The 19,618-nt window shown below is 46.2% G+C and overlaps 2 protein-coding genes across 2 annotated transcripts in view; one reads left to right on the top strand and one right to left on the bottom strand.

The window, feature by feature from the left end:
- Cilk1 (ciliogenesis associated kinase 1) overlaps positions 1–15,805 on the bottom strand; it is a 66,204-nt gene extending 50,399 nt beyond the window's left edge. Inside the window, exon 1 of the mRNA XM_051140131.1 lies at positions 15,523–15,805. The gene's annotated coding sequence lies outside the window, so the exon portion shown is untranslated. The remainder of the gene's footprint in view (positions 1–15,522) is intronic.
- Positions 15,806–16,382: 577 nt separating this feature from the next.
- Fbxo9 (F-box protein 9) overlaps positions 16,383–19,618 on the top strand; it is a 28,988-nt gene continuing 25,752 nt past the window's right edge. The window contains exon 1 of the mRNA XM_051140126.1: positions 16,383–16,743. Coding sequence (XP_050996083.1) covers positions 16,741–16,743 — 3 coding nt within the window. The 5' untranslated portion in view covers positions 16,383–16,740. The remainder of the gene's footprint in view (positions 16,744–19,618) is intronic.

Here is a 19,618-nt window from a genome sequence, read left to right as displayed (position 1 = left end):
GATTGTCACTTTGTCCTGGTAGCAGCTTTGTATGCCATTGTGTCAGGTAATTACACAATGATTGCATGACAGATTGGACTGCTGCTTCTCCATGCGCTGATGTCCAATAGACCATGTGCAATTCTAGCCAAATTTTGCTGAGAGGCTAAACATTACACAAGATTTTGGGTGCACATTAAATGTAAGGAAAGTATTTTCACTTGAAATAATCCACAGTTGAAACATATAAGGAAAATGTAGCAAGTGCTAGGAGAGCCTGGTAGAGGCAACAGCCATCTCTTGGGACGTGAGAAGAGAAAGGACCAGCTTCAGAGATGGGGCAGCACTAGGACATTGAAGGATAAACAAGACTATATTACACAGAAAAGGGGAGAAAGGGACTGCATGTAGAGAGAGCTACACACACACACACACACACACACACACACACACACACACACACACACACACACACACACAAAAGCTCGGCAGGAATAATGGATGTGCTTAGAAGGAAAAGAGAGTCTGGGATCAGTTCCTGCTGGCTGAACTTCAGACTTACCTGGAGAACCTTTAACATCCCTGATACACAGCCCATGAGGCAGGTTGAGTGGAAAAGCTCATTTCGAAAGCTCTTCAGCGAGGGCAAGGGAGCATGGAAGGCAAGGGCAGTGGAGGGAAACAGCACCTCAGAGTGCGGCCCATTTGTATATCATATAGGCATTTTAGTCTTTACCCTGGAGAGGGAAACCTCTAGAGTCCTGCAGAGGAACAGAAGAGGAAGGCCCCCTGGAGACTGAATAGTTGTTAGAGCAGAAAAAGCAAAGGCGGAGAAACTAGTAGGGGCCACTGCCATGGTTGAGTGACATATGACAGAGGCCTAAACAAAGGCAATTAATCTGGCGTAATCAGAAACAGGAGTAGACACAGTTTGAGATGTAGAATATGTGATTATGTTATTTGGACAATGGAAAGAGATGTTTTTACAAGTCTACTATCTGGGACGATGAATCTGAACTATACAGAACACCTCTCACCCAACGTGAAACTCAGGGGTACATGTGCCTACCTGCACAAGGCCTAGGTTTGATCCTTCTAGAACTGCAAACAAAAACAAATTAACAATCTAACAAACCACCAGACAGCCTAACTAACTAACTAACTAACTAACTAACTAACTAACAAAACCCAGCGAAAGCACCTCTAAAACAAAATAACCATTGAACATGCTCACTAGGCAATTGCAAATAGCTCTACAAGTTCTACTTTCCTCCTCAAGACAGTACTTTAGTGGAGCCTTATTTAGAAATGTAACACTCAGACCGAGTGGACAAACTTTGAGATTTCATGGCAGCGCATTCACATAAGACACAATGGGAATGGTGTCCACTGGACTGTGCAACATGGCAATGCTAGACTCAACCCAAGCTGAGCACTGTTCACTTCTAGATGCCAAACTTTGAAGAGACATATTAAGGAACACAGTGAGGGCCCTCAATGAGAGCACAGAATGCTGCAGGCGGAGGAGGCTGGGGAGCCGTAAGATTTCCTCAAGTGTGCAAAGCAGCATTAGAGAAAAGATTAGTTGCATTACGTTATGGACCCTGAGAACAGAACCGCTCACCACAGGTAGCTGTTCCCTTCTCCGCACTTAATTACTTTCTACACTGAAAAAAAAAAAAAAAGTGGTGTTAGTCAAATTAGCACCAGGCAGGAAGTCAACCAAAAACCAATTCTAAGCACATTCAAGCAAGAAGAGGTTAAATATGTCTGTAATGTCCATATGATGGACTCTTGTCCTAAGCTAAAAGCAGAGAATGGATGCTCAGTTGAGTGGTGGACGATGCAAAGGAAAAGAAAGGTTGCTCTGGAAGATGCCATCACCAGCCCACAGAATGATTACTCATCTTATTTATCTTGTAGGACCCTTGATTTTATTCCTCATTAGCAAATTCAGGCCTTGGCACTCCCACGGTGGCGGCAGGAGGATCTGAGAATCTGACTTTCAAGGTCATCCTTGGCCACATGACTTTGAAACTAGCCTGAAATACATGAGTCTCTGTTTCAAAACAACCAAAGTAACCATAAAACCCACTTAGTACCTTTAACTGTACGGAACTCACGTTTCAATTCAAGCTTTCCTGCTCCTCCCCATCACATTTACCCATGATTCACTAGGACCACTGGTCTAACAGCAGAGGGAAGCTTCAAACTGTTAAATTCCTACGATTTGTCAAAAGGGCCAACTATTATCTTTTTTTATAGTTGTGAGGTTATCCATGTTAGTGTGTCCGCATTTGGGTTGCACGATACAGATGTGCATTGCGTTAATTACATCTGCGTTTGTTACAAGGTATCTGACAAGTTAAAAACTGCCTCCTCTTTCCTAGGTCAGCTCACGCATCCATTTTAGAGTGCCTGACCTGTCCCAAGGACAGACACAATTAAGGATCCTTGATAACATTGTGCTCACCTGTGTCCTCACCAGTGTCCTCACCTGGGGCACCCCTGCCCCCTGGTGAGTGGCTCAGTGGACAGTCCTCTGTAGGGCCGCAGCCCCCACCTCTCTGTTCTTTGTGCCTTCACAGTGCAGAGTCCTTTTTGCACACAGCAGGTTCTTGAAGGCTGGCCCAAATTTGAAGTTTAGACCTCACTATTTATTTCCTGTACTTCCCCGGGTACAGAAAGTTCTTGGTTGCGTCTCTTTCTTCATGGACAAAACAAAGATCAAGGGAAACATTTGAGCTCTCCGGAGGCAGTTTGGAGTTTTGAAGTAGAAAAGTGCCCAGCATAGCACGGAGCCGCAGGAGCTGCATGCCTCTTAGGCCTCCAGTCACAGGGAGGCCCCTCCATGCTGTTCCAGGAGCCTTTTGTGCTTGGGTAATGCCCTATCTAAACAGAAATAAAAGGCTTGCTTTCCAAGAGTTCTGACAAATGTTTGAAATGAATGTTACCATTTTCCTAGCGAAGTGACACTGGTGAAAACCTTCCTGTGTACTGCCCCAGTTCCCTGCCCTCAGCTTCTCAGGACATCCGTTCATGCCCAAGCACTCCCGTCAGGCACCTTGCTCATTCACAGTGTAGATGACAGGCTGGGGACAGAACAACTGCAGTCCAATCCTTAGATTGGTGAAGGAATCAATGTCACAATTATATACAACTATAAACTCATATGGAAACTGGGGGTTTCTAGCTGTGGTCCAGCAAAGCCACTCAGATTTCCCAGACTCTCAGGAGGAGCTCCTGACCCTTGGCCTCAGTGGTTTTCTGCTGAGGTCCTGTTGTATTCATCTGCCACATAGTAGGTCTGCTTAGGTGCAAGCTCCTAATGACCCCTCTCACGGTACTACCTCAACAGGTTTCTAATTACTTTCTGTATCCTAGTTCAAGTGTATAACAACTTTATGAGAATAACTTAATACTGCAAATCTCTGTATAAGCCGCCTAAAAACAGAACACATCTTTTATATTTTCTCTCTCCCCAGGACTTAATTCTTTCTCCCTGTACACACTTTAGCAAACAAATCTTAAAAGCATTTTGTCTCTTGGACAACTATGTTTTCCTGAGTTAGGAATAGCAGCTATGGGACCAAAAGAACCTTCTTTACATAGAACTTGCTTTGTCAAAGACGCCCATTAACTTCAGCCATTGCATTGACTGCATGAGAGAGGAGGAAATCAATTACCTTCAGGGCCTTCTACCACCAACCTTAACACTCGTATTAGTAAAATTTTTCATCGCTGAGACAATACCTTACAAAATCAACTTCACGAAGCAAAAGTTCCTTTAGACTCAGTTTTAAGGAGCAGCCATCATGGTAGGAAGTTATGGCAGAAGGAAGCCACTGGTCACACTGCAACCCAGTGGGAAGCAGGGAGAGTTGAGAGCCAGTGCTCAGCACCTTTTCTCTTTTCTTTTTTAACCCACCCTGGAACCCCAGCCTTGGCATAGTACCATCCACATGCAGGGTGGGTCTTCCCTGCTAAGTTTTTCTGGAAACACATCTACAGACACATCTAGTGGTATGTTGCCATGGTGACTCTGAATCTTGCCAAATTGGAATTACAACATGTTGAACTTAGGAGTGGTTATAACTCACTTTACAATGCTTCACTAAAATGCATTAAGAATAAGATAGCGGCTTAATAGGAAAATAAAAATAGAGCAGGGATCAGTAAATTTTTTCTTTGAAGGAACAGTGACTACTCCAGACTCCAAAGGTTACACATCTCCATAACAACTGCTCACCTCTGCCACTGTAGGAGGGAAGCAGTCACAGGCATCACATAAACAAAGGACATGGCAACAGCCCATTACAGCTTTACTCACAAAAATAGGCAGAGGGCAGGACCTAGTCTCCCCAGGTCACAGTTCCCTAAACCCCAAGCAGGAATTTCCTATGTAAATGGAAATACTCTGTGTAAGTCATCTTTCAAGGCCACATTTACAATAGTAGAATTGTCCTCAGACTCCACTTCCAGGAGGGCAGAGGCTTTAGCCTACCCACAGCTCCGTTCCTAGCAGAACCTGGCCAACAGCAGGGCACAGAATAGTCATCAAAAAAGTGCGCTGATGACCACTTTATAGATCTGTAAAGTGTCATTCTGACTGTAGGTGACAGCTTCCTTTTTGGGGAAATTGGTCAATCATGGTAGAACATAGGTGCAAAAATATGGGTCCTTCTAAAATGTTTGCAGTAATTTTGAAAAACACATTTATCTTGAAAGAGCTTAATTTTCTTTTCCTTCAGTTTCATCTGAAATAGTTACTTTTAAAGAAAGAAAATGTAAGAGGACAAAGGAACTATCATTTTTGTGAACTACAACAAGTTTATGAAGCAGCACACTATTTTGGAATATTTGTATATATATGATATTTGTATATACTTTAGACATAGACTACCCCTCACAGCCATAGTTAGAGATGATTTTATAGACTATTTTAAAAAATTATGTCTGCATTTCAATCACAGTTTATTACAGAATCAGGTGTGAAAGTCATAAAAGTCCAATTGTTTGTCACAACTCAAAGCGCCCCAGTTTTTGTTGTTTGGGTTAGAGGTGATGCTGTCAGCACCCCAATTTTTGTTGTTTGGGTTAGAGGTGATGCTGTCTGGTAAGTGAATGTAACTCGTAGTTCTGGAAAATTCCATTCTTATTATTTTAAGTTTTAGATTAATTTACTTTATTGTATAACTACTGTTCTATATGCATGTATGTGTGTGTGCCATGTGTGCGACTGTGAAGGTCAGAGGAGAACATTAAATCCTCTAGAACTTTACTTGTGGATAATCATGAACCACCATATGGGTGCTGGGAATTGAACCTGGGTTCTCTGTAAGAGGCTGTTATGACCACCGGTTGACATGACCACCGTGCTATGTTCTATTTCTGTGACACCCATCTATTTGTCTGCCAAATCCCCCAATTTGAAAATCCCCCACCCCTGAGCTTTAAAAACTCTTAGCTTGTCTATGTCCAATGTTGACTTCTTGAACCCTGCCTCGGGGGAAGGCAGCCCATGTATATGAATTAAAAGGCTTGCTTTAATTAATTTGGCCATGATGATTTGGGCCAGTGGTCTTTCTCTTCGCATTTCTGAGATTAATACAAGGAAACTGGAAATTCTTCTTTCTATATATAAGCTTGAAGATCATCCATCAATACCATGGCAGAGAGGTCAGAGACCCCACTAACAAGGATGAAATCCTTGCTGTCTTCAGAGCGGCACACTTTTAGATGCGTGAGCGAACATAAGCAGCCTTTTGTTTACTGAAGGTGCAGCAAACGTGCCCACAAACTTTGCTAAAAAGGTTTGTGAATATTTTCCTGATGTCACAGATAAACCCAGAACGTGGACTTGGCCTGCACAGAGTCCGTGAGTTACACTGCCTCTGAAGAGTTTACCATTCAAAGACACGTGGGTAGCTTCAGAAGAAAATTAGGATTGTAATGGTTCGGCGTGGGCCGAATTTCCCTGAATAAGGCGAAGGTCCTCTCACTGGTCCGCAGCTTCGGCTGAGCAGAAAGAGTGCCACAGCACTGAGACAGTTTCCTGGCTTTCAAGTAAAGGCAGCTTGATTTTCTTCTTCCCACAATAGTTCCCCAGGATTTTAATGCAATTTTCCCTAGAAATTATTTGCTTTGCCAAAGTTTTTTTTGCAAAATAAGCCGTCGGGGGTTTTGTTAGAGACAGGGTCTTACTCTACAGTCCAGGCTCTCGAATGATCTCGAACAACCTGCATGCCTTGGCTTCTTGAGCTTGGATATTATAGGCATGAGCCATCCTATCTGGCCAGAACACGCATATTTTGATAAGTAAGTTAGAGCTATAGTCCAAAGGTAAACACGAACATAAATTAGGGCGAGCTTACACTGTGACCGCAGAACAGTGTGTCTAGCTCACCCGGCACACGCCTCTCCACACTCCTTAGTCAGCCAGGCCATCTCTAAACACTGAAGTCCAGAGTCTGACACTCTCTGTCACCAGGCCCTTTTCTGGATGCCACGCCCAGGCCAGGTATGGTGTCTACACCTGAAATACCAGCACTCAGGAGGCAGAGGCAGCAGGTCTCTGTGAGTCTGAGGCTAGTCTGGCTACATAGCAAGTTCCAGGGCTACCCAATGCAACTCTACCAGAATGAATGAATGAATTAAATTTTATTGTAAAAAATACTATGGCCTTCAAACAATGCTAACCCAGAATCAAAGAATGAACAGTTGAGAGAGATACTGCCTCTCAGTCTATATATCATCTTATACAGAAAAGTCACTGTCTTAATTATCAGCCACTGTCAACTTGACACAGCCTAAGAAGGAAGTCTTAATTGAAGGATCGCCTAGATTGGTCTGTGGGGGATTGTCTTGGTTGTTGATGTGGGAGGGTCCAGTCCACTGTGGGTGGCACTATATCCCGAGCAGGTAGTCCTGGGCCGTGTAAGAAAACTAGCTAAGCATGAGCTGTGAGCCAGGCAGAAGCAGCATTCCTCCGGGGTTTCCCTTTAAAGTTCCTGCCTGACTCCACTCCGTGATGAGCTACAATCTGTAAGGAAGAATAAACCCTTTTTCCCCTCAGTTGCTTCTGCTCCGTGTGTTGTATCACAACAACAGAGATGAAATTACAATGGCCGCTATACCGAGAATTCTGTCCAGAAACCATCAACAGTAAGTAGTCTTGTGTAGATGCACACAGTCAAAGCCAGGGGCGATATTCACACTTGCAATCCCAACACCTGGGACACTAAGGCAGGAAGGTCAGGATGAGTCTATGGCCGACTTGGGCTGCAGAGCAAGCCTCTGTCTTTTTTTATTGTTGTTGGTTTTATTTATTTTGCTTTTCCAGACAGGGTTTCTCTGTGTAGCCCTGGCTGTCCTGGACTCACTTTGTAGACCAGGTGGGCCTCAAACTCACAGGGATCCTCCTGCCTCTGCCTCCCCAAGTGCTGGGATTAAAGATGTGCACCACCATGATCCACTGTCTTAGTTGGGGTTTCTATACCTGTGAAGAGACACCATGACCAAGGCAACTCTTATAAAGCAAACATTTAATGGGGGGCTGATTACAGTAGAGGGGTTTAGTTCATTATCGTCATGGTGAGCAGCACAGAGGCATGCAGGCAGACACGGTACTGGAAAGGGAGCTGAGAGTTCTACAGCAGGAAGAGAGTGACACTGGGCCTGGCTTGAGCTTCTGAAACCTCAAAGCCTGCCTCCACCAAGGCCACACCCACTCCAACAAAACCACACCTCCTAATCGTGCCACTCCCTCTGAGCCTATGAGGGTCATTTTCATTCAGACCACCACACCAAACAAATATACATAGATAATGATATATAGTCGTACATCTTTCACAAGCATATAAATACCCTGGACAGGTGTGTGTGTGTGTGTGTGTGTGTGTGTGTGTGTGTGTATTTTTTTCCCCCCAAGACAGGGTTTCTCTGTGTAGCGTTGACTGTCCTGTACTCGTGTTGTAGACCAGGCTGGCCTGAACTCATAGACAAGATCTCACAAAATGAAGTAGAAGAAGTTGCTGATTTTTTTCTTAAAGGCAGAAATGTTCCTGGCAAGGTTCAGAAGGAAAAATAGCAACAGCTCCCAGAAGCAGAGCCGGAGCCAGGAATAACGTAAGCAGCAGCATTTCCAGTAAGGGTTAAGATTCGCTGCATGGCAAGCCTGGTTCAACTATGAACCGTCTACTACAAACCTACCAAGTGTAAACCTTGTTTAGGACTGGCCAGTAGCGGGGAAGGGATGAGCACAGCTTGGTCAGCCATCGCTAAGCAGGCACTGTAGACCATCTTCACACTACAACTGGCGCAAAGAGAAGAGTAATGGTGGAAGAATGCGACGTAGCCATGTGACTAAAGAGTAAAGTCAAGCCCAACCACAATCCTGCCTGACTCTGAAGCCACAAAGGCATATTGCCATGCAGAAAATACGGCCCTTGGCCTCAAGTGACTTAAAACAACCGAAGCCAATTAGAAAACAATATAATCACAGGCTCCCGAACAAACACTTCAAGACTTTTAAGAAAAAGAAGAGGCTGGGCAGTGGCGGCGCATGCCTTTAATCCCAGCACTTGGAGGCAGAGACAGGGGGATCGCTTTGAGTTTGAGGCCAGCCTGGTGTACAAAGTGAATCCAAGACAGCCAAGGCTACACAGAGAAACCCTGCCTTGAAAAACAGAAAAAAAAAAAAAAAAAAAAAAATATATATATATATATATATATATAGCTGTGCAAGCATGACCACCTAAGTGCCCACATACAAGCCAAAGCCAGGCACAGAGGTGCACCACTTGCAATCTAATGGAACCAATGACATACTGTTTCTAAACATACGATAGTGACAACCAGTATTGACCGCTGGCTATACACATCTACACATGCATGCACACATAGTACACACACGAACATATTTACAGACACACAAAGAGATTTGCTCCCCAGGGATGGGCACTATCTGCACAGGAATGTGTGGCACATAGAGATTCCAAAGAGAGTCAGAGAATAGTGACATCTGGGTGAAGGAAAAAGCCATTAGGTGCAAAGAGTTTAGATGGGAGGCCTGGAAAATCAGATGGACTAGTGTAGAACTGACACAATGGACGGTAGAGGCAAACTAAAGGCTGCAGAAGAAATAAAGTGATCATGGGGAAAGCTTAACCCGGCAACAGAAGGCTGAGGAGAGCAGAGAGGGGAGTGTCTCTCTCATGCATCCCCGGGGCAAACGGTCCACAAGGGCTCATGGGCGAGGTGGCTCCAGGGTTCACACTGCAGGAAGGGAAGGCAAGGAGTAGATTAGATAGACACAGAGGGGAGGATCCGCGTGGAACACATTCCAAAGGGCCTGATGACTCACTGATACAAGGGATGAGGGGAAAATGGCTAAAGACGATTCAAATGGTTGGAAAGGGAAACAATCCTCACCTTAATTAGGAACCTTAAAAAGCTTTGAGGGGAAAACCAAACAGAAAAATGAAACCCTGAAAAGGGCTTTGATGGAGTGCGGGCACAGTCACCAAGTAAAACTCCAGACAGCCAACTCCTTATCCAGCTAATGACTGTGCATGGCATATAGGGAAGACACTTGAACAGGAGAAATGGTTTCTTTGTGACTAGTCTAAATGCTCCGTTCCCTTGCCAAGGATGGCAGGACCCTGCCTACTCCTGGCTCCTAGAGCAGCACACTCCTCCATTGTCAAACACTGGTTGCTCTCAGTAAGAACTGAGGCTGCCTTCTTTCCATCCAGGTACCAGGTACCAGTTACCAGCTCCCGGTGAAGGAAGGAATAAGACAAAGTCGAGAGGAAAAAGCAGAAAGCGTGCAGGGCCCCGTAAGGCTGCACCTTGGAGCAGGGCTGACGCAGCATGTTACTTTAAGTTAAAAACTCCCAGCACCCGTGCCCACTTCTACTCAGACTCCCCAGCGGTCTACAATTCTAGGTCCTCAGGAGGTCCTTCAAGAACCTTCTGCATTGTAGGGCTTTGTTCAGAAACTACTTCAGCTGTGCATATTTATGCATACATTAACAGCTATGGATGGAGTCAAGGCACAGATCTTTCAAATAAGTTATAAAGTTGACTACACTGATTTAAAGCTCTTTTAAATTTTATATGAAGCTAGGACATCATTCATCATTGGGACGCACCCTGAAACCCCTGACTCACCTGGAAATGGGTGAAATAAAACTGTTGATTATCAAACTCCTCTTACTACAAAGAGTCCTGGGGTAAAAATTATAAAAAAAGCAAACAAACAAAACAAAACAACCTCCCCCCAACACACACACATACCCAAAACAGTGTTAATAGCTCAGAGGTCCAGTCAGGTGTGCAAAATCCAAGGCGGAATCTCCTCAGACTTAGCAAAAGCTACTCTTTAGTAATAAGTGGAAATGAATACACTCCTCTGCCGAAAGATGAATTAATTTTACCTCCTGTACAAGCCACGAATGCTATTGTCAAACTTTTAAAAGGTTAACACCGCAAAACTAACGGTTGTGGGGGAAAAAAAAAATCTTTCAATATTCCCCCACAAACATCTGGTTGGAGTGGAAAGAAAGAAATCAGAGTAAAAGGAAATCTGGGGGGAAGTGGATGCGAGGAAGTGTGTTGAGTGTTCTTGTTCAGACCCCAGTGGGACTGCCAAGGGCCTAGTTAGGCAAATGATAAACCCAAGTCGTCAGCACCCACCCACCCACCCACCCGCCGCATCTCCACCCGAAAGAGGTTTCAAGTCTGCCAGGATGCTCCGCTTCTTCGGACTGAAAGGTAAATACACCTAAGAGCCCTGGGCTCGGGAGTGTTCTCCGGAAAGGGGCGAGACCTACAGGATCGCGGGGGGCCACCGAGAAGCCGCAGTCCCTAGCCTTTCTGGCCGCGAGTTCACTCGGGTCGGCCGGTACCGCCCAGCGCCCAGCGACAGGTCGCGGCGCAGCCCTCCAGCCCCAGCCCCACTTACTGGCGGCGATCGCAGCCCGGCGGCGCGTGCACCGGAGCAGGCCGGCAGGCAAGGGCAGCGGGATCCGAGCGGGCGAGCCCGGCAAGTCCACACCCGGCAGCGCGTGGCATCCAGCAGGAGGAACCCGCCGCTCCGCGGCCTCCGGCAGCAAAACAAACAAAAGGCAGAGTGGCTTCTAGTCGGGGGACGACCGGCCGCTTTCCCTGGAAAAGCTGCCCTGCAGCTCCCCTCGCTGGCCCCGCGCGGCCCTGCACCGCCGCCATCTCCCGGCCGCTCGGCAGAGGGCAGCGCTGAGTTCTTTGGCTACACCGAGCCCCGCACCCAGCCCACCCCGGAGCTGCGGACTTGCCACCGCCAGGCTGGCTGACCCAGTACACCCAAAGAAGGGAGCCCTGCTGAAAATATTTTCCTGCTTGAATGTAATAAATTAGTGCGATTGAATTGTACACCCACAGTGTTTTGGTGTCTGTATTTAACCACATAGAAAAATGCTTTCAGCGTTATTGTAACTTAAGTTTGAAAGACTGAATGAATATCTTTCTGCGTGGGAAACCAACCGGATGCAATCTACACTCTCCTTTCTATGCAGCTGTAGAAAATTTAACACTGTTTCCAGCGGATTTTAACCTGTGGTTGTGACCTCTTTGGGGAGTCAAAGGTTGCCTAAGACTACCAGAAAACACAGATATTTCCATTACGATCCATAACAGTAGCAAAATTACAGTTATGAAGTAGCAACGAAAAGAATTTTAAGGTTGGTGGGCACCACAACTTGACTGTATTAAAAAAGGGTAGCAGCATTAGGAAGGTTGAGAACTGCAGGAACTGACATCATAAATTATATTGTAAAACAGGAGTAGTGCTGCACACCTTTAATCCCAGCACTTGGGACGCAGAGGCAGGCGGATATGAGTTCTAGGCCAGCCAGAACTATGTAATGAGACCTTGCCTCAAAACCTAAATAAATAAATAGTAGGCTTCACCTTCAATCATCTTGAGGCATGGCTCTGAAGCATTTTGAGCAAACAAAACAAAACAAAACAAAAAAACCTCCTAGCCCCTGGACTTCATTTCTAGAAGGCTAGTAAAAACAAATTGTTAGGCTCCATACCAGAAGTTCCTGGGACAGATGCCGCTGGTATGGAGACCCAGCCTGTTCTAAACAACACTGTGTTAACTAACGAATCAGTAACCCTTTTACACATGTAGACCTTTTTTTGAGTTTAGTTCTCCCGGATCCTGCTTGGCAGGGTTAGTGATGCACACCTTCAGCTGTGGCACTGAGATGACAGGAGCAGAAGGACCAATAGTGCAAAGCCTGCGTGAGGCACACAAGAGCTTGTCTGAAAAATAAGATGAAACAGAGCTGGTGCAGTGGCCCACGCCTGTAATCCCAGCACTCAGGGAGGCAGAGGCAGGCGGATCTCTGTGAGTTCGAGGCCAGCCTGATCTACAAAGCGAGTCCAGGACAGCCAGGGCTACACAGAGAAACTCTGCCTCAAAAACCAAAACCAAAACCAAACCAAACCAATCAAACAAACAAACAAAACACACACAAAAAAATAGGGGGCTGGAGAGATGGCTCAGAGGTTAAGAGCACTGACTGCTCTTCTAGAGGACCTGAGTTCAATTCCCAGCAACGACATGGTGGCTGACAATCATCCATAATGAAATCTGGTGCCCTTTTCTAGTTGTACATGCAGACACGATATTGTATACATAATAAATACATCTTTTAAAAAAAACAAAAATAAATAAGTAAATAAATAAGTGTAAAACAATAAGTAAGATGAAATAGCTCATCGTCACATCATTTTCCTTTCCTTATCTACTTCTGAATCCTAGGGACTGAGATCAATTTTCCCAACCCCTGAATCTACCAAAGCTCCAGTCTTCATTTACTCCTTTTGCTCCACTGCTGAAGAACCCTGCAAGTTCTGTTGGGCTTCTGCCATCATGTATCTACCCTCCTTGTTCACCTATAGCATAGCCAACCCATATGGCAAGTGAAAAGCACAAGTCGTCATCAGTGAGCACAAGATGAGGAGCCTATAAATCATATGGTGCTCATGAAGGGTGATAATTAAAGTAAGTAAAATGATTTTAAGTTTTAGTCAAGGTCCAAGCCAGTCTACCTTGCAAGTCGAGGAAGTGTCTTGGTCTACTTTTGGCAGAGGATCACTGGGTTACTAAGGAGCTTCTGTTAGTAGTTCTGGTCCTCAGGAAATTATAGCCCTGTCAATACATGTTGAGCTAATAAACACCAGTAATGAGGGGTATTGGATACAATGGAATCATTCTAAAATACACACCAGCAGCAGAGAATTGTAACTGTGTTTTAATAAAATGGGCACTCTCACTATGAAGCAAACAGCATTTCAATAAAGTAGGTACTCAATTTATCTGCACAGATATTTATTTTGGTAAGCTTTACTATTTCATTAACTTGTTAGAATAATAGAAAATATCTGTGTTAACTGGCCAGCCTATCTTAAACATGCAACACTTTCAATGAACTTGACTGGTTCTAAAACTACTCCAAATCATTCTTCATTTGAACACTGGTCTTTAGAATTCAAATCACTTCTTTGTTTGTTTTTGTTTTTGTTTTTCCAGACAGGGTTTCTCTGTGTGGCCTTGGCTGTCCTGGACTCACTTTGTAGACCAGGCTGGCCTCGAACTCACAGAGATCATCCTGCCTCTGCCTCTCTGAATGCTTGAATTACAGGTATGCACCACTGTCCCTGGCTCAAAATACTTCTGTTATCCCCCCCCCCCCCCCCCCCCCCCCCCCCCCCCCGCTCCACTTAAAACCTAATTTTAAAGGGATCGATTTTTTGTGAAAGACCTAAAGTCTAGAATCTTCTTAAAAGCAAAGAAAACTACTGAATTATTGGCCTTCATTGAATATAAAGGTAGTTTTTATGTTTTGGTTTGGTTTTTATTTTTGCTTTTTTGTTTTTGTTTTTCTAGACAGGGTTTCTCTGTGTAGCCTTGACTGTCCTGGATTCGCTTTGTAGACCAGGCTGGTCTCGAACTCACAGAGATCCACCTGCCTCTGCCTTCCAAGTGCAAGGATTAAAGGCATGCGCCACCATGCCTGGCTAAAGGTAGTTTTTACAGGTGTCTAATAGTGTGCAAATAAAAACGTCCATGGAAAAGGCTGGTCTAAAATATAGGATTTAGGCGAGCTATGCTCACTGGTGTGCATGGCATAGTGGCATGCAGGTTAGAGGGGCAGCAACTGCTTTCTGACTGGCTCTGAGATCTGCTCCACAGGAGAGAGAAATTCAAGTCTGATACAGTAAACCCGTCATAAGTCCATGGTCCTATGGAGGAACAGAAGGTTATAGGCCCTCCTGAGGAAAACCATGACTGTTGTTTTACTAAATGGGCATGTTGGTAAACTGCCTTCTAACTATTTGTTTATGCCCAGAGATTAGTGCCGAGCTCAGCCTTCCTTGGAGCAGCTTCTGCAGCGGCGGCAGTTAATGGAGAGACTCATAACTGGTCAAAGGGACAATGTGTAGGGGTCGGGGACGGGCTCCCTTTCTTAGCTGGAGCTAGAGAGATGCCTGGCTGTGGGTTCCACTTTTAGGTTTCCATAATCTATGTGCAATGGCTTGCAGTCACTTGTCCCAGGTGATCCAGCGCCTTCCCGAGAACCCTCACACACGTGGCACACATAAACGTACATAGGTACGCACACAGAAGTAAAAGTAAATACATCTTTTTAGGAAAGAAATTGAAAAGCAGGTAAGAAATCTCAGGGTGTGCCAGCAGAGCCATCACATGATACTGAGGAAACTGAGGTTTCCTCCCAGGGTTCTTAGTCCCATTAATAAAAGAATTTGAATTTGGGCACAAACGGAACCTCAAAATCTAACCTGAAACTGCCAGGAGGATGAGCATCAAACAGGCATGGTACAGGTAGCCACACGACAGGAACGAGAACTTTGGAAAACAAGAAGCTTAAGAGTTAGTTAGGGAGTTTAAAGGCATTCTTGGGCTCTGGCTACAATTTTAAAGCAAAAGACAGAAGTTAAAAAAAAAAAAAAAGTTAAGGTGGGTCTGCCTGAACACCTCATGGTGGCTTCTAGGGAATGCACTGGAGGTGGGGATTCGGGGGGTGGGGGGGGGGGCGGGGCGGGAAGTTTGACATTATCTTAAACTGATCCCACCTTCCTAGGGGTGGTCTCCTAGCCAAGTCCCTGACCTATTATCCCACAAGGGAGGAGACAAGGGCAGTCGCCACCTAAAGGTGGACTCCGTTATTTACAAAACCTGCCCAGAATAAGTCACGGTGTGCTCAGCCCTCTCCAGGAACATTAGAGAAGACGAGGCGGAGAGAGTGTAAGAGCCGGAAGACCGCGAGGAACGCTCTGAAATGCTGTCTTATGGATATGTCACGACAGCTGTATCCATTATTATTTGTACAAAATCAAGCCAACAAGACCAGGCAATATTCCAGTAGGCAGCATTAACTGGACTCTGTGGATCACAAACTAGCTAAATAAACAGAATACATAGAATTTGCAATTTCTTACTGTAATCAAGTCGCACCCCTTCCCTGTTACCTCCATTTCTTTGCCGAAGACGTACTTCATTTATGAGCTCCAGAATAAAGTAGCACAATAAAAATTTAAAATCTGTGAAGTCGGGTGAACGTAGCGTCCTGGTTGTTAGGTCCTGACATTTACAGAAACTCAATAAATGGTGTCTAAATGTCTGTCAGAGGCTACGAAGCCCGCAAGTTTTGCTAGCATATGCCTTTAGGTGAAAAAGTTCTAAAACGTGCAATCCAAGTGCCTTCTATTGACGTGGAATCGGATGTTTGGGCTTTAAGAAGTAGCACCGGGTTGGGGGTGGGGTGGGGTGGGTGTAAGTTCCGGCTCAATGTGGAACTACAAATCCCAGCGTGCCTCGTTGCGTCCTCCTTGTCAGGAGTCCAGTTTCAGGCCTTGGAAAGGTACGTCCTTCCCCCGTTGTCTTGTGGGATCTGTAGTTCGACGTGCCTTGCGTTGGCTGTTACCACTCTCCGGCTGCACACATGAGCGTATGTTTCCTTCGGTCCTGAGTCTGTGGGGTGCAATGACTGTTGAGTTTTTACTCTCTCATCGCATTCTGGCAGGGCACCCAGTGCCCAGGGCGCCTAAAATACTGTTACCTAGCGTCCAATTAGGATCGACTCAGGGGCTCTATTCCAAATGCAGGTTCAAACATTTTGAGCTAACGTCAGCTTCCTTCAACCTCTCAGGTTGCTCTCAGGACCAAACAGGCAGGTTAAGTGGGGCGGGTAGCCTGGCTACGCGCAGGTCAGCACACAGTAGGCCCATCGCCTTAGCCCGAGACCCGCGGCCGCCTGCCAGGCAGTAGGCGACGACGACGGCGGCGGCGGCGGCGGCGGCGGCGGCGGCAATGCGCATGCGCGGCGCGGCGGCGCAGTCACCGCAGCAGAGCAGGTAGCTCCGGTCGCTGCGTTTCAGACAACCTCCAGCTGGGCCGCCGCTTGGGTTCTCGCTCGGTGCTCGGCCTCCGCTGGCGACCGGCGACCCCTCCGCAGCTCGAGTCCCCGGCCGCCGCAGCGCGCCTGCCCCCCGGCCCCCCTGTCTCGCGAAGATGGCTGCCGTACGCCGGGCTCGCAGTTACTGCCGCTGCCTGGTGCGCTTCTCCGACCGAGAACTCTGCTAAGCCCCGCTGCAGCAGACGGGCAGGAGTAGACACCGGGCAGCCGCCGCCGCCCCTCCGGGAGCCGGGCACGGGGAGCCCCTCGACTGGGCCGGTCGCCCGCCAGCATGGTAACCGCGGAGGGGAGGGCAGTGAGGGCCAGGCGGTCGGAGCGGGGAGGTGAGGATGGGGTTGGACGGACAGCGGAGGGAAGGCCCGCTTCGGCCGTTCGGGACTGTCCGAGCCGGGTCTCAGGTGAGCAGTCCTGGCCACTGCACGAGGGACGTAGCCCTGGCAAGCGGGGGACACTTGTTGATTGCTCCTGTTCTGACAGCCAGGCCCACAGACGATTGGTGCGTCTTAGGGGTCGAGGGGGGGGATATCCCCGAGTTTAGGATGCACGCCCCCCGAGGCTTCAGTGGCCAGGGTAGGATGGCCGCAGGCAGTCCTCTCCCACTGGGCTTGGACGAAGGCTCAGGTACTAGTTTCGTGGTAGCGAGGGCCTAAGCCGCTTCTCTGCTGTGCAGATGGAGAGACTGCGCTAAGCTCCGTGTCTGACAGCTCAGGTCTCACGGGACTGTTGCATGGACTCTGTAGTCTCTGCAGCGACTAAGAAACTAATCTCCGGCTAGGGCCGAATGAATTAAGAATGAAAGAGACCAGACTGACTTGGAGAACGCTCAAGTGGCTATCATTTTTTTTTTTTTTTAAGTGAATCGGCTGAAACGATTTATTTTATGCAGCTAGTCTGGCGCACAGAAAATGCACTAATTGATTTTTCTTCTAAACTTTCAAAGTAGCCCTCTGACCAGGATTACGCCCCCTTCAACCTTTCTTTATATTTAATTAATCCTCTCTGTGAAGAAACGAACCCACTTAAGTATACAGTGATGCTTGAGTAATTTTCATCTATGAAAAAACTGAAGATTTCCTAAGCTCTTTTTTTTTATTTCAAGTGACATTGAAATCTATCAAATGTAGTAAAAAATCCCAGATCGTACTGTCAAAATCAAGGTTAACAGTGGATTTTGTTACAATACAGAAACTTGGAGGGAAAAGATGTTGCCTTATTACAGGTTTCCCATTTTCTAATCCTTCAGATAGGCTTTTTGTATTCAACTTTTTTTTTTTTTTTTTTAAGCCTCTGTTACTAGCTTGGCATGGTTTGAATTCTGGTACAGTACCAGCTCTTCAGATAAACCTATAGAGTGTGATCTGTGATAAACTTTTAATCGTGGAATGTCACATCTGAAAAGATGACCCAGAAATCACCAATTTTCTGTACAAATATCTCTGTCTCCTTAAGTCAGGGTTTTAACATGTATGGCTGTGTGCATGGACATGTGTGCATGCTAATTTTATGTCAACATGACACAGGCTGCAGTCATCTGAGAGAAAGGAACCTCAATTGAGAAAATGCTTTCATAAGGTGGGACTGTAGGCAAGTCAGTAGGGCTTTTTCTTTTCTTTCTCTTTTTTTTTAAAATTTACCCGTTTTTTCTATTTTATTTATTTTTAATTAATTTATTCAGATTACAACTAAATTGTAATCCCTTCACTTGTATTCTGCTGTTCTTCCCTCCCTCCCGCTTTCACCCTATTTTCTCCCCTCTAACCAAGGACAATACAAGTAGTAAACAGTAGGGCTTTTTCTTGATTAGTGATTGATAGGGGAGGCCCTGGCTCATTGTGGGTGGGGCCATCTCTGGGCTAGTGGTCCTGGGTTCTATAAGCAGGCTGAGCAAGCCAATAAGCAGCACCCGTCCATGGCCTCTGCATCAGCTCCTGCCTCCAGGTACCTTTCCTGTTTGAGTTCCTGTCCTGACTTCCTTTGATGATGAACAGCAATGTGGAAGTATAAGCCAGATTCTCCCCAAGTTACTTTTGGTTATGGCATTTCCTCACAGCAACAGTAACCCTAACTAAGACAGCGTGCCATGTATGTGCAGGTGCCCACAGAGGCCCAAAGAGAATCCAGTTCCCTCCACGTGTTCTGTGCCGCTGGACATGAGTGCTGGGAATCAAACTCAGGTCCCCTAGAAAGAAATCATATCCTCAACTGCTGAGCCATTTCTCCAGCACCACAGATGTCTCTCCAAAGAAAAGAAAGAGATCACAGAGTAGCTCACACCTAAAATTCTGGGCTACACAGCGAGTTTCAGTCCAGCCTAGGCTATACAGAATGAAACCTCGTTTCAACCAACAAAAACTAACTTTAAACAAGCAAGCAAACAAATAAACTAAGGACCAAAGAATGGCTTCCCCCCCCCCCCCGAAAATCACGCTATGTGTCTGATCCTGAAGGAACCAAAGATGACCAAGATGTGCTCTCTGCCTTCAGTGCACTCATGCTGCTGAAGGGACCAAACAATTTCAATACAAATTTAAGGCAACCCAAGCGATGATTGGAGAATGGTGCTAAGATGAGCCTTTACCTGAATAGCAGCAGCTCAGTGAGGAAGATGGCAGTCCCGGTCCAGAGAGTAAGCCACACCAGCTGTCGCGAGCAGGGAGCCCTTGAGATCATATTAGTGTTGTCTGAGTGCCAGGCAATAGCTAGAATGCTATCTTACTAAAACGGGACTCTATGGGACTCAGGTCCTCTCTTACTAGCTTAGGGTTTGCAGTGATAAATTAGACTCTTAAAAAGACAGAGAAGTCTGCTTCTCAGTGGGATCCATGCATTGCAAAGTCCAACGTGTATTTCTGAGTAGATCAGTTTCTTTTTACATTCTTTTCTTTTTTCTTTGTTTATTCACTTTACATCCTGGTCGTAGCCCTATCCCTCATCTTCTCCCAGTTCCACTCTCCCTCCTCTCTCCCTTATTCCTCAGAAAAGGGGAGCCACCGCCCCCCAGCTCATCAGAGTGCTTCAGGACTGAGCATGTCCTCTTCCCCCATGCCTGGCAAGGCATCCCACCAGGGGGAAGTGATCAAAAAGCTGGGCGCAAAGTCCATGTCAGAGACAGCCCCGCTCCCATTCCTAGAGGTCCTACATGAAGCCTG

The sequence above is a fragment of the Acomys russatus genome, chromosome 32 (assembly GCF_903995435.1).
Source record: "Acomys russatus chromosome 32, mAcoRus1.1, whole genome shotgun sequence".
Lineage (NCBI taxonomy): Eukaryota > Metazoa > Chordata > Mammalia > Rodentia > Muridae > Acomys > Acomys russatus.
Note: the sequence above shows the minus strand (reverse complement) of the source record. Positions and strands in the feature narration are given on the sequence as shown.